At 38.4% G+C, this 14391-nt stretch overlaps 1 protein-coding gene across 1 annotated transcript in view; it reads left to right on the top strand.

The window, feature by feature from the left end:
* The first annotated feature begins 6 nt into the window (after nucleotides 1-6).
* Ar (androgen receptor) overlaps nucleotides 7-14391 on the top strand; it is a 166764-nt gene continuing 152379 nt past the window's right edge. The window contains exon 1 of the mRNA XM_015501590.2: nucleotides 7-789. Within this exon, the coding sequence (XP_015357076.2) occupies nucleotides 17-789 (773 nt within the window). The 5' untranslated portion in view covers nucleotides 7-16. The remainder of the gene's footprint in view (nucleotides 790-14391) is intronic.

The raw sequence follows: 14391 nt of genomic DNA, 5'->3' as shown, positions 1-14391 counted from the left end.
GCTTCGGGGAGATTGCATGTACGCGCCGCTCCTGGGAGGTCCGCCCGCTGTGCGTAGCACTCCTTGTGCCCCGCTGGCCGAATGCAAAGGTTCTTTGCTGGACGACGGCCCAGGAAAGGGCACTGAAGAGATTGCTGAGTATTCCTCTTTCAAGGGACCTTATGCCAAAGGGCTGGACGGCGAGGGCCTGGGCTGCTCTGGCAGCAGCGAAGCAGGGAGCTCAGGGACACTTGAGCTGCCGTCCACTCTGTCTCTCTACAAGTCCGGAGCATTGGACGAAGCGGCAGCGTACCAGAGTCGCGACTACTACAACTTTCCGCTGGCCCTGGCTGGGCCGCCGCCCCCTCCACCACCTCCCCATCCGCACGCCCGCATCAAGCTGGAGAACCCGCTAGACTATAGCAGTGCCTGGGCAGCAGCCGCGGCGCAGTGCCGCTATGGGGACCTGGGAAGCTTGCATGGCGGAGGTGCCGCGGGACCCAGCTCCGGATCGCCCTCAGCAGCCACCTCCTCTTCCTGGCACACTCTCTTCTCAGTAGAAGAAAGCCAGTTGTATGGGCCATGCGGCGCAGGCAGCGGCAGCAGTGCAGGAGAGGCAGGGGCTGTAGCCCCCTATGGCTACACTCGACCACCTCAGGGGTTGGCAGGACAGGAGAGCGACTTTTCTGCACCCGATGTGTGGTACCCTGGCGGCGTGGTGAGCAGAGTGCCCTATCCCAGTCCCAGTTGTGTCAAAAGCGAGATGGGACCCTGGATGGAGAGCTACTCTGGACCTTACGGGGACATGCGGTAAGTTTCTCCTCCCCAAAACGTCACCTTTCTAGGCTCAGGGCACAGATTCGCTATGCATTCTAAGATAGCTAGCCACTCCTTCCCACGCGAGCATTTCTACTAACCTTGGCAGAACTCAGACTGGTTCCTTAGGAAGGGCTGCACTAAATCTGGAGCCCTCCCAGGGACTCTGGGCCCGCCAAAGTTTGGACCTGAGCATCTGAATACCTGCTGTGCGCACTGGGTGCTGGTTCAAGCCCTTTCATATTCCTCCACTACTCCCTTGACCATCTAAAATCCTCATTACCATCTGGTACTCCAGGTTCCACAGGCTTTAAATTAAAATTCGATTACACTGGACTCTTTCACAGATAAAGCCCTTAAGCCCGCCACTCCCTTTTACCTCCTTCTCTCAAAGTCCTGTAACCTCCATCAGAATGACCGCAGTTTTTTCCTCTTGGGGTCTGCTAGTGTTCACCTTCCAGTCTGTGCATGGCCGGTCTTGACAAAATAGAGGTAAAAGTGCTGGACCAAGTGTTTCCTAGCCCGCCTCCTCCAAAAGGATAAAACGGAATTCCGGGTTAGGGAAGCAAAAAGCCTCTGGGTGCTGAGGCCTCTGTGTGAAGGAGTGAGGTTCCCTTCCTTGGAAGCAACTGGGGATGTGTTCCAGGGTTGGGAGGTCAGCAAAGAGAATCCAACCAGGAATGTTTGGAGCGAGTAAAAGGGCAACTTTCTTGGTAAAGACTGGACAAGATTTACCCTCACAGGTTTCTCAGCATTGGTTGACTTATGTTAGAAATAGTTACTTCTTGGGTCGGTTGTCTCTTGTAAAGTGTTTATTTTCCCTGTGGATTATAACAGATCCACAGCCCCCTACTGCAGGTTTGCTTCAGATGTATAAAGAGATGAATGTTCTTTTAATGAACAATGTTACTAGATTTGAGTCTGACTTGTAAAAGTGTTGGGAAAAAAATTGTAAAGCATTTCCTGCTATTCCAGTGTGCTAAAAAATCTGTATTGGGGAGGTAGGAGTAAGGCTCTTTATTATAATACTTCATTTCAAGAACGTGCTTGCATTTTAAAACATGAGTTTTACTGCTAATAAAAGGAGTAAGGATTGTTAAGTAACCTATGTTCTATAATTTTGCCTGAGTTTTAATTAGGACATGAGAAATGTGGCCAGCAATTTCATCTTGTTTATTAAAGTATTTTCTTCACTGAAGTTTTTGAGCTTCTTGGAGACCATGTTGAAGATCTTCCCCCCCACCCCTACCAAGTTAAAATATTCGTTTATCTGGTGAGAGAGGAAGTATTGATTGGGGAATTAATTCTTCGGATTTCTCAGGTGCTGAAGTCCCTTGGACTTCTGTCTTACTTTATGTTTCTGTAGCAATTTTATTTTATCTATGACTTCTCCAGATTTTTTTTGGTTAGACTTAGCATATTTGTTTGATGACTTAAATCTAACAATTTGCCTCCTTTCATTGATGATTCTATTCTTGGAAGGTTGATAGCACCGGGTCAAAGAGAGAAAAAGGAGGATAGGAGTTCATAAAATACTATTTTCTGTATTGTTGAAGAAACAGCTTCTTATCAGGCTTTACATCTTATTGGGTTTTTAAGGTTTGGCTTACTGGATTTTCAAAGTGTTCTTTTGGTATCATCAAAGTATTTTCTAGATAATTTACGGTGTTTATTTTTGCAGTGGGTTATGCTGTGGGATAAAAGGTCTTCTTCATTTTATGAGAACAGATTTACTTGGTAGGGTTAATTTTTGGGGGGTTGTCATTAGAGAACAGAGTTCCATTTCTACTGTAATTTTTTTTTCCAAGGGGAAATTGTCTAAGCTGCTTCTTGACCTACTGTGATGCTAAATCGAGTCACTGAAACCTTCCATATTCTGTATAATTCTCCCCTGTTGGGAGAGAGGTATGTTGATATTCACTCAACAGGGAGGAAACTAATAGTTCTACATATTTGTTTAGGGATAAGTGTCTTTGAAAATAGAACCTAAATTTTCAGTGAGCGGCTGCAGAGCAGGGAGTTCTTCCCATCAGGTATACGGTAAGCTTGGTGATTTTATCACAAATCTTAATGGAAAAACTTTTCTGTTAGGAAGATCATCATACCATAATGCCTCCTTGACACTGTTCAAATTAATGAGCACAATTATAAGAATTTAGCAGAACCTGAATATATTTTTTAAAATTATTTAATCTTTCCTGAATTTAATTGCTGCACTGGCTATAAGGAGTTCAGTAAAAGGGAAAACTGATGTTCCTGTCGTGTGGGTTGACAAATAATTTTCATTTCTAGAATATACAAAATCCTTAAGTTACTTTTTTTGGAAATTAAACAATTTAATCAGAATCCCTCTTTAAAAGTTGAAATGTTTTCTTACTTTCTCTTTCTTTCCCTCACTTTTTAAGAGCACAGTTTGGTGAAATGCAAAGGGACTTTAAAAACCAAAGTCAGTTTTTTTTTTCCCTCTGTATTGCGTGTATTATGTGCTAAATTTGAGTTTAAAAATCTCAAAATTCTAGAATGCTTCCAATAACCTGTTAGGTTCCTTCTTTTCCAAGTGTGTGTGTTTGTGTATGTGTGTGTGTCATGTACATTAGTTGGTTCAGTGGAGGGTTTTTTAAAACTTTAGTTACTGCTGCAGTAACTCTATGTTCTTATATATCAACAATGTTTCTGCTCAAAGAAGGTCAGAAGACAGCAGTGGTCCTATTTTTACTTAATTTAGAATGTGGTTTGTGAACAGAAGGAATAATAAAAAGTGATGAAGCTTGTTTGCGACCCGGATGATATTTTATGGATCTGTCTTCTCTCAGAGATCAAACAAGACTATACAACTTTTTTAGCTGACCACTGGTCCACTTGACAGATGTAGGCCCCTTCATATCTCAGCAAGAAGCACAATAATATGGCAAACATTTTTTCTTGGGAGTTGGGGCCGAAAGGAGACCATGTAGAGTTGGGATTTAGAGAAATTATCCAGAATGCAAAAAGAACATTTTAATTTTTCTCTTGGTTGTGCACTCCAGTCTCCATAATAGGTAATATTTTTAGTAGTGCTTTGAGATTGGAGAGTCCTGTCTTTAGCTATTACCTTTTTTCAAAATATGGAATTTTATCAATTCCTCCTTTTATTTCTGCTCCCCTCCCCAATTGTCAAGCAGCTTTTTATGTCTATCTTATAAAGACTAATTTATCTATTTTGTAAAGCAAAATTTTGCTATTTGGGCCTCAGTTTCTGATATCTGGCTCCAAGTAATCAGAACATGAGACCCAAATAGCCACACTGAGTGCACCCTATTTGTAAACATATACAGGAGGTAGCCAAAGAAGGACCCTCTTGCTTGTCCACAGACTATTTCTCTCAGCACAGCCAAAGGTTAACACATTGGTGGGGGATGTTTTCAGAGAAGCTTTCAGCCTTCCAATTGCAGGGTTACTTTGGGGTGCTTTCTTCCCAGCACTGGTTTTACCTTATCAAACTTTCACTCTTTGAGCTGCAAACTGTAAAATAGTATATTGAATTTGCTGGCATATTTAATTTTCTTCGTTAATATTAATAATAACTTTCTCATATTATGTGTATATATATGCTTTTAAAACTAAGAATTCCTTGGTCTCCTGACTCGTACATGTATAGTAACCAACCTTGGTGGGATCATGTGAGTTGAATGTAGACAGTTTTATTATTAATACTTTTATTGTTATTAACAATGGTTATATCAACACCACTGGTTTCATCTGGAACTATGTTCAAGCAGGGATCAGAATGCAGGCTGGTTGTGGCAAAGAAAGGGGCTTCTTTTACCATCGAAGCTGAAATCATAATTCTGAAAACTGAAAAACAAACAGAAAAATGGTTTCATGAGCTTGACTGGAGAGGGTAAAAGGAGATCTTTCTCTAACCCCATCTCCACCATTTTCTCTTTGTCTGCAGCTTCCTCGAGTGCTGCCTATCCCCGATTTTATTTTATTCCACTCCTTTCATGCTTCTGACATTGAAATATAGACTCTTCTTCCTACTTCTCAGGATATTTTTCTCATTACACCTATGGCATGCTACTAAAGAATTTCTTTTTTAAAAAATCTGCAGAGTAGCAGATCAGATCAACCCCAGCACCTCTCTCTTAAGAGTAAATGACATGAGCCGATTGCAAAATGAATAGCTGGGCTTTTTACCTTGAGGTTAGAGCCTGATTCAGTAGTTTCTGAGGGAGCGAAACTAGATGGCTTGAGGACTTGGAAATTTAATGAAGTATTTTGCTGGCTGCCTTCTTAGTCTTAGTGTCTCTCTCTTGATCTCTGTCCCTATCAGCCCACCGGCCCTGTTGATAACCTTCTCTTAGTCTCTGAGAATAACTGGACCCTTTCTCTTGCTAGACAGCTCTGTCTGGATCGGACTTGTGCAGTGCACCTAATCTGCAGGTGAGGGTACTCATTGGAAGTGTCCAACTGAGCTAACCTGCTCAAGCTCTGTGTAAATCAATCATTTGAAAACAATGGGAAAATCTTAAATAAATTATTCTACTCCAGACTTCCTCCCTACCAACATTCCACTGAGTCCTGGGATATTAATTCAGAGGAATTAATAAAATCCTAAATTCAAAGCTGACTTTAAAAAAAATGCTTGTAAAGTTATGTGCAGTAATCAGCATTGATTACCCTTCATCATAGGAAAAGTTTTATGAAATCCTAAAGTTATGTAGTCTTTTCAAAGAAAAGACTCAGAATTTTCCAGTTTATTCACTAGCCATTTTGTAAGTTTAAGTAGACCACGAAGGTGCTTAGCTATCACCTCTTTGCTAGGTGGGGGAATATAAATAGTTGCATTTTCTATGATATTTGTTTATCATGTGGGGAAACCTCTCTGGAGCAGAACTTACATCATTTTTCTTCTGGAAGCTTCCCACATGACTCTAATGCTTTAGATTGTTGCTCAGTAAGGGCTATACTCAGGGACGGCTGCAGAGAGATGATAGCTGACAATTTATTGCTTGTACACTCATGAGTGATACCACCCCTTCTCTCTCAAACAGATTACTGCTGACAACCTGCAGGCCATATCAGGGTTGAAGGTGGCTCATTTAGAAAAATTTATAGCATTAAAATTCTGGTCGCTGGAGAATGCTGTCAATTAAGATCACATAGTATTGAGTTTTATTTTGTTAGTAGTATTGAGTTGTAATTTACAATCTGTAGTATTCACCAATGTGAAGTATATAGTTTGATGGTTTTTAGTATACTTAGAGTTATGTGCAAACTACCATAATTTTAGAACATTTTAATCACCCCCAAAGGAAATACTGTGCCACTTTGTAATCACCTCCTTACCTAGTCCCAATACTGAGCTACCGCTAATCTACATTCTTTCTGTATGGATCTGCTTATTATAACATTTCATATAAATGGAATCAAGCAATATGGGGGTCTTTTATGACTCACATTTTCCACATAGAATAATGTTTTAAAGGTTCAAACTTGTTGAAGCACATGTCAATATTTCATTATTTTTTATAGCTCAATAATGTTCCATCATATACCACATTTTGTCTATTCATCAGCTGATGTACATTAGGATTTTTCCAACTTTTGGCTGGTATTGATAATACTGCCATGAAAATTAGTGAACAAATTTTTTGTACAAATGTGTTTTTTTGTGTTTTGGGGGGTATTACCTAGGAGTGAAATTTCTAGGTCATATTGTACTTCTCCATACTTTGTGAGAATCTGCCAAGCCATTCTCAAAAGTGGCTGCACCATTTTACAAACCCACCAGCAATATATAAGGGTTCCATTTTCTCCACATTTTGTCAATATTTACTATTATCTCTTTAGGATAGCTATCCTAATGGGTGTGCATGCAGTGGTATCTCATTGTGGTTTTGATTTGCGTTTCCATAATAATCATCATGTTCAGTATCTTTTCATGTACTTATTGGCTGTTTGTATACTTTCCATGGCAAAACTATCCTATCATATACTTTGCTCATTTTCAGGTGGGTTGTCTTTCTTTATGATTTAGTTGTGTTTAAATGTGTGTGTGTGTGTGTGTGCATGTGTTTATGTGTACACACACACATATATTCTTGGTACACGTTCTTTAACAGATAATTGTGAATGTTTTCTTATATGTTATGGGTTGTCTTTTTGTTTTCCTGAGGGTATTCATTGAGGCACAGAGTTTTAAGTTTCATAAAGTTCACCTTATGTATAATTTCTTTTTTGCCTATGATATTACTATTTTATCTATGAAGGCCTTGCCTGATCAAAATCACAAGGATTTATACCTATGTTTCCTTCTAAGAGTTTTATAATTTTAGCTGTTTGTAGTTAGGTCCTTGATAAATTTAGATTTAATTTATATATGTGATGACAGTAGAGATCCAGATTCATTCTTTTGCATATAGATATCCAGATATGGTAGCATCATTTGTTTATGTTTCCCCATTTAACTATCTCAGCATCCTTTGTGTAAAATCAGTCAAGCATAAATGTGAGGGTTTATTTCTGAACTGTCAACTATATCTCATCAATCTGCATGTCTGTCCTTATGTCAATATTACACTGTCTTGATTACTGCAGGTTTTAGTAAGGCTTGAAATAACAAAATGTGAATCCTCCAACTCTGTTCTTCTTCAAAATTGTATTGGCTCTTGCAGTTCCCTTGAATTTTCATCTGAATTGGAATCAGCTTGTCGTCTTCTACAAAGAGGCTGGCTGGGATTCTGATAGGGATTGTACTGGATCTGTAGATCGATTTGGGGAATATGGTTTCTTAACAGTATTGTCATCTAGTACATGATTATGTGATGTCTTCTTATTTATTTAGGTCTTCTTTACTTTTTTCAAAAATGTTTTATAGTTTTCAGAACATAAGTTTTGCGCTTCAGTTATTAAATTTACTCCCAGGTATTTTATACCACTATGAATGAAATTAAAATTATTTTTCTGATTTTCTTTCAGTATTGTCCATTGCCAATGTGTATAAATATAGTTAATATTAATTTTAAAATATTAATCTCATAACTGCAACCTTGTTGAAATTACCTGAGTGTGAATATCTCTGGAATTACTGCCCTGAAAGTTGAACTGCACTTCATTTCATCCTTTATGAATGCTGTATGGAGACACTAGTGTCAGTTTTACTCAGGTGCATATTAGATCTGGTAATGCCATCCCCTTCCTGGATGAAGAGGACAATGTTTCTGCATATTTAGCTCTTTGGGAAACAGCAGAAATGAAGCCTAATTAGGTTTGTATTGTTAATAGTCTTATTTTTTTAGAATTTGGATTTGGGAACTATTAGCAAGGGAGTAAGGAATAATTATGATTTCTATGTAGAAAAATAACATGAAGAAGTAACGAAGATAAACTAGGCCACAGAAATCACTAGTTATATTTGGCTTGTGTTTAGGTTTGTGTAAGCAGCTGAAGTCATAATTTTATGTTTTTATATGTTGTCCTTTGAATAAAGTAAATGTCACCACTCCTTCTGGTGTGTATTTCTGGATGGAGAAATGGTTGATTTACTGTCATGCAATTTAGGTTTCTTTTCAGGAATGCACAACATAGCCATGAAGCAGAAATAAAGTTCTTCTCTACAGGGGCTGAACTTTGGCCTCATTAATACTTTAGACTAAGAGTCATAGCTATAGCTGTAGTGCTCTGATAATGAGAAGTGAACTGCAAGCTACCGAGCAAAAAGGTCCTATTTGACCTCATGGCTAGCTTTAGAGATTACCTCAATAAAGTGTCATTTAAAAAATCTGTCAGTCAACCACTTTCCATTAAGCACCTGCTGTATGCTTAGCATCTGTTAGAAGGAGGCACATTAAGGAAAGGGAATACAATTGAGAGAGAATCTTGAGGTTGCTGCTTTGCAGGAGCATTCAAAAAAAGAAAGAAAGATAAAGAAAAAGAAAAGAAAGGCAGCACTCTGATACTAATAGGAAGTGATGCTAGTTTTTCTTTTCTTCTTTTTTTTAATGTAGGCATTCTACAAATAAATGGACTGATATAGACAGAAGTGGCCACAACTATGTATTACCTGTGGCTGCCTCTAATCCTTTATGGACATAGGTAGGGACATGACTGAACTCAAGCAATAAATCTATCTTGAGGTCTTGGTGAATATTTCAAGCAATGGGACATTATATCTCTGGAAAGATGAGTGAACTATCACAGGGGTTGAAATCTATTTCTGCTTATTCAACAGTGCTACTCTAGTCAAGTTAATTATTAGTTTCTTCCTAATTTTCTTGGCTCTATAATTGCACTTGCTGAGAACATGTTTTGATGTCTTTGATTGGACAAGTCTGTGATAATATGAGTAATGAACTAAAGTTGAAGGTGATTAATGAGTCTTAAGTTTTGTGTGAGAGCCAGTGAAGATGCCAGTGTGGTGGACAAATGAAGAGTTATTCTTCCGCTTGTAAGTTTTCCATTAATTTTGGTGACTTGCTTTGAAGCTCTAAATAAATTGGGGTTTTGAAATGTTGGTAAGGGAAGTTCAAGGAGTAAGGGACACATGACAATCGTTTTCTTTTAAGAGCTTTGCTGAATTAAATGATGTAGCTTTTTGAAATGGCCCACCATCTAATCTTGGGCTACATTTTCTAAAGATTGAGTAGGTTCCTGGCTTGTGAAATGTGGTCCCACTATGTGGCCACTAGGGGGACTACAAGTGTCCCATGACTGGATGTCCCTGGGAGTGGCCAACCTCCTTAGGTGGTTTCAACATACAGCTAAAGCTCAGGATACTTTGAACCAGAACCCCCTAACATTTAACAATAAATAAGCTACTATGGTATTTATTATTTTATGTGGGACATTCTTTCCAAGAGTTTCAACCATTTTTTGGTAATACTAATTGACCCCTTGATACTGTTTTCTGCATATAGATCAAGAAGCAGTTACAATTTGCACTTTACAAAATATTTTATATTCCTCTATTGAATTTCATTCTTATTTCTGCCCTATAGAAGTGGCCAGAGTTTAGAGTAATATAATACTATTATATAATCAGTATTCCTATTATAAATATGCTCAGAGAGGCTAGGCAACATGCCTACATTTAAACAGCTTCAAATTGGCAGATATGGGGTTTCAGTCTGACTCTTTTTCCAGTCATGTTTTACTGCTTATTGCAGACTTTTTACTTAATAGTTAGGAAAGATGAGATTCAGAGAGGCAAAGGAATATAACTGGTATCAATAATAGAAACTGGTGAAGGTCTTAAGGCTTTTAGATTTTTTATCTACCAATCAGACTGATGGGTTGGGTTGTGTGAAAGTTCTAGGTGTCAATATCCTTGCTGTTTTACTTTTCAGACTGCATTTATTCAACAAATATTCATTGAGCATCTACTATATGCCAAATTCTGCACTCAGCATTGGTGATGTAGCAATAAAAAGGCAGACAAGGATTTCCTTCATGGAGCAAAAAGTTTAGTGAGTGGAGACGTAGAATATATCAGAGGGTGATAAGTGTCATGAGGAATAACTTAGCACAGGGTGGGAGGTAGATGATGATGGTAAAAGGGAATATTTTATATTTATTGTTCAGAGAAGGCCTTACTGAGATAATGATATTTGAACAAAAACCTGAAAGAAATGAGGAAGTCAGCTATGTGGTTATCTTGGGTTAGAATACTGTAGGCACAAAGGCCCTGAGGCAGGAGCACAATGTGAAAGAGGACAGTGAGGAGGTGCAAAAGCCTGGGGTATAGTCAGTGGGGAGTGATAGATCATGACACCAAAATTATGTGGGGCATAATTGGTATTCCTTAGGACTTTTGATTTTACTGAGATTTTGAGCAAATTAACATGATTTGACTTATACTTCAACAAGATCCTTCTTCATGATATCTATTTGTTTACTTTGCATATGTGTAGAGTAGAGCCTGTGGGGGAAAAAGCAAGAAAGGAGGTTAAGCTACTTCAGTGATCCAAGTGGGAAATGATTGTGGCTCAGGCTAAGTTAATAGAGGAGATAAGAAATGATTTGATTTTAGATGTATTTTGATGGTAGAGCCAACAGCATTTACTGACAGATTGGATATTTATTGTGTAAAAAAGAAAGGAGACAAGGATGATTGCCAAATTTTTTGTCTGAGTGACTGGAAAAATGAGATTGCCATTTATGAAATGGTGAATATTTATGGAACAGGTGCATGGGATGGAGTAGGAATCAAGAGTTTCATTTTGGACACGTGCAAAGTTTGAATTATCTGGTGAAATCTTGGTGGCTTCTTGTCAATTTAGTTTCTTGCAATGCCCTCAACTTTCCTGTTTTTTAAGGAGATTAAAAGGAATCTTTGCAGATCCCCAAGGCTGTGTTCTGTCTCCTCCCCCTTTTATTTTATAGTGACCTATAGAATGACAGAGACCTATCTCAAGTGAAACAACAAGATGGTGATAGAACTAGGGCATAAACTAAGTACTTTTGGATTCCAACTCTGTGGCTCTTTTCTCATTGTTATTCTGAGGCCTCATTCAGGAGAGTGATTCCTTTCCTTCTTGTCCCAAACTTTGAACCAGGTAATTAAACTAAATAATTAATCAAGAACTGGCAAACTACATTAATTGGCTGCTATCCCCAATCACACCAAATTGTCATTATCATTGTGTTTTTACTGAACCACATATCAAAATAAAATAATGCTGAAAAACATTGAGCTTTGATCAAAGCTGGGACCTATTGAGAACATGAACAAAAATGGCCTGATATGCTAGAATTTAGAATTTATAGATTTTTAGAGACCATCTTGTCTAGATAGCTCTTTTTATATGTGAAGTACCTGAGGCACAGAGATAGAAAAGGACTTAGCCAAGGTCACACAATCTAGTGCCTGAGCCTGGTCAGAGCCTGTTTTGAAGGTTAGCTGTATGTTATTTCCTTAGAAAGTTTATATTGGAAAAGTGATTCCATGATCATAACAAAGAATTATAAGAGCAGTTATAGTGATAGCACTTAATGTTTTAGTAAATCAAATATTGGAAAACCACACACATTGGCTGCTACCACTAGTCACACCAAAGTATCATGATTATAATCTTTTTACTGAACCACATACAAAAAATTTAATCCTGAAAAAAACGCTGAGTTTGATCAAAGCTGGAACCTATTAGGCAACCTAAACAGAAATGAAGTGAAATCATAGAATATTCATTCAATTCTCACATTGAACTGGAGATATAGGTCTAGAGACGTTAAGTAACTTGGCCTAGTTTCACACAGCTAGAAAGTAGCAGAACTTATGTGCATCCCCAGGAAGTCTAGCTTCTAACCTCGAGGTTCTAACCACTCTCCTATACCAGCCATTGACCTTTACCATCCAAAAAGACTAGTGACTGAGGTGACTTTATTATACACTATACTTATTATATTCCAATGCTCCTCACTAAGTAGTTGAGTAGTCTGAAGGTCAAAGTGGGGGTAGGGACAGAAAGGAGTAATAAGAAGTAGATAACTTATGATAGGGATTTAAAAACAGGATTATATGAGTTATTGAAAGGGCATAGAGATCCTTAGGTGATTGAAAATTCAAAGCCCACTACAATCCTGGGCAATTCAATGTCTGCTTAAACTGGAGAATTATCAAGGTAAGAAAAGGCAAACAGTCAATTTTGAAACTTTTTTTGTGCTTTACATGTGTTAATTAATTTGATCCTCAGAAAATTTCCAGTAGAAAGCTGCTTTTATCATTCCCATAATACAGATGAAGAAATAGACACACAGAAAATAAATAACACACTCAGGATTATAGAACAAATAAGTTAAAGAGGCTGTATTAGCATCTAGGCAGGCTGGGGATGGGTTTGGGGCTCAGTGGTAGAGTGCTTGCCTAGTATGTGTGAGGCACTGCATATGATCTCCAGTACCACATAAAAATAAATAAATGAAATAAAGGTATATAAAAAATAATCTAGGCAGTCTAACTCCTCAACTTAAGGTCTTTTCCACTACATTTAGGGAAAGGGCAGAAAGTTTTCAAAATGTAAAAATACTGTGCCTGAACAAGGATGAGCAACTCTTGTTCTTAACATACACAACTTCTCTGAAGGGTGCTTAGAGAGAAAGATATTTACTCAAGATACATGGTGAGTAAGTAGCTAAAAAGTCTTTTGAGCTAAAAACTCTAGCTAGCTAGACCTCTTTTCACTCTATCATTCTGTATCCCTTCTCACAATGACTTGTCTCCTTCCATTCCTCTGCCTATATCAACCTGCCACTTACCTTTAAAAACTGACTTTTGCCATCAAGAAGATTATGCAAAGATTTGGGAGTATAAACAGAGTCTATCTCCTTCCAGAGATTGGCAAAAGGAAATAAATGCCAGTAAAGGTAAGCATATGGAGTTTAAAGTAAGAAGGAGAACTTCCAAGTTACCAGCAAGTTGCTTCCTTCATCTCACTAGGCCCAAATGTGTTGTATATACAGGATTTCATAGGAAGTTATGAATGCTGATGTCAAATAACATTTTTGTTACTATGGAAATGAAAGCTGCCTACTGCAAAAGTATGGCTACTGTGAAAGTCTGCATCTACCCAGGTTTTCTTTTGAATAAAGTACAATCTTACTGCTTACAAAATGGAAACAACTTCCACATTTCCTTTTAAAATTGCCAGTGGCTGAGGGAAATCACCTTTGCAAACTTGTCATATTGGGACACTTCTCTGAACCATCCTCTAACTTCACATTAGGTGAGGAGATCACATTAACTACAAGTTGAGAGTAAAGTTGGAAATATTTCATGTTTGATGTTTGGTGGCAAAAAGGATTCCAAATCATGTTTTATGTGTGTTTACTCAGCCCACCCCTCCTTCCCTTTTATCTTTGTTTAAAAACCAAGGTTAGCAAGTGTGTAGGCTGTGGGAGTTTCCAATTGTTCATCTGAAATCTGTTTGCTCAGCCTTTTAAATAAAAAAAAAAGTTAGACTGAGATATTTTACTTATCTAATAATAGACCAAAAATCTTGACCATGCTCTTATTTTCAGATGGCATGTTGTTTGATTTGGACGTTTACTGGGCCTTGGTGAGGTGCTGGAATTACTCAAAATATGCCAGGTCAGATGTGGAAATGAATGGGATGGACTCTTCTCTGAGGACATCTTACCCTTTTAGGCTCAGAGTTCCCCATCAGAGCTGACCTCACAGTGTCTGAGAAAAGACAAGCTGGAGACTTTGAGAATTAGGGGGTGGAGGGATGTATCATGTGCCAAAATGTTCTGTCATTCCCTCTACTGAAGTTCAGATTCTTATCACTTCCTACCTGCTTAATGCAGTGACCTCATGTCTCCTCTCTCTGCTGCTCTCTAAATCATATAATATTCATGCCACCAGACCTTCCCAAAGTTTCCTTCCAGTCCTGTCAGTATCCTGCTTTAAACATCCATTAGACAGGCTTGGAGCCCTGTCTGATTTATTTCAATATTTTCAGTGTTTGGCACAGAGGAAGCCTTGCTGAGCAGTTATGTAATACATGAATAAAATTTCAGCTCCTTGTGCTGGGGGTGTAGCTCAGTGGTTGAGCACTCTCCTAACATGTACAAGGCCATGGATTCGAGCCCTAGTACCACAAAAATCGGGGGGGGGGG

Source organism: Marmota marmota, unplaced genomic scaffold (genome assembly GCF_001458135.2).
Source record: "Marmota marmota marmota unplaced genomic scaffold, marMar, whole genome shotgun sequence".
Lineage (NCBI taxonomy): Eukaryota > Metazoa > Chordata > Mammalia > Rodentia > Sciuridae > Marmota > Marmota marmota.
Note: the sequence above shows the minus strand (reverse complement) of the source record. Positions and strands in the feature narration are given on the sequence as shown.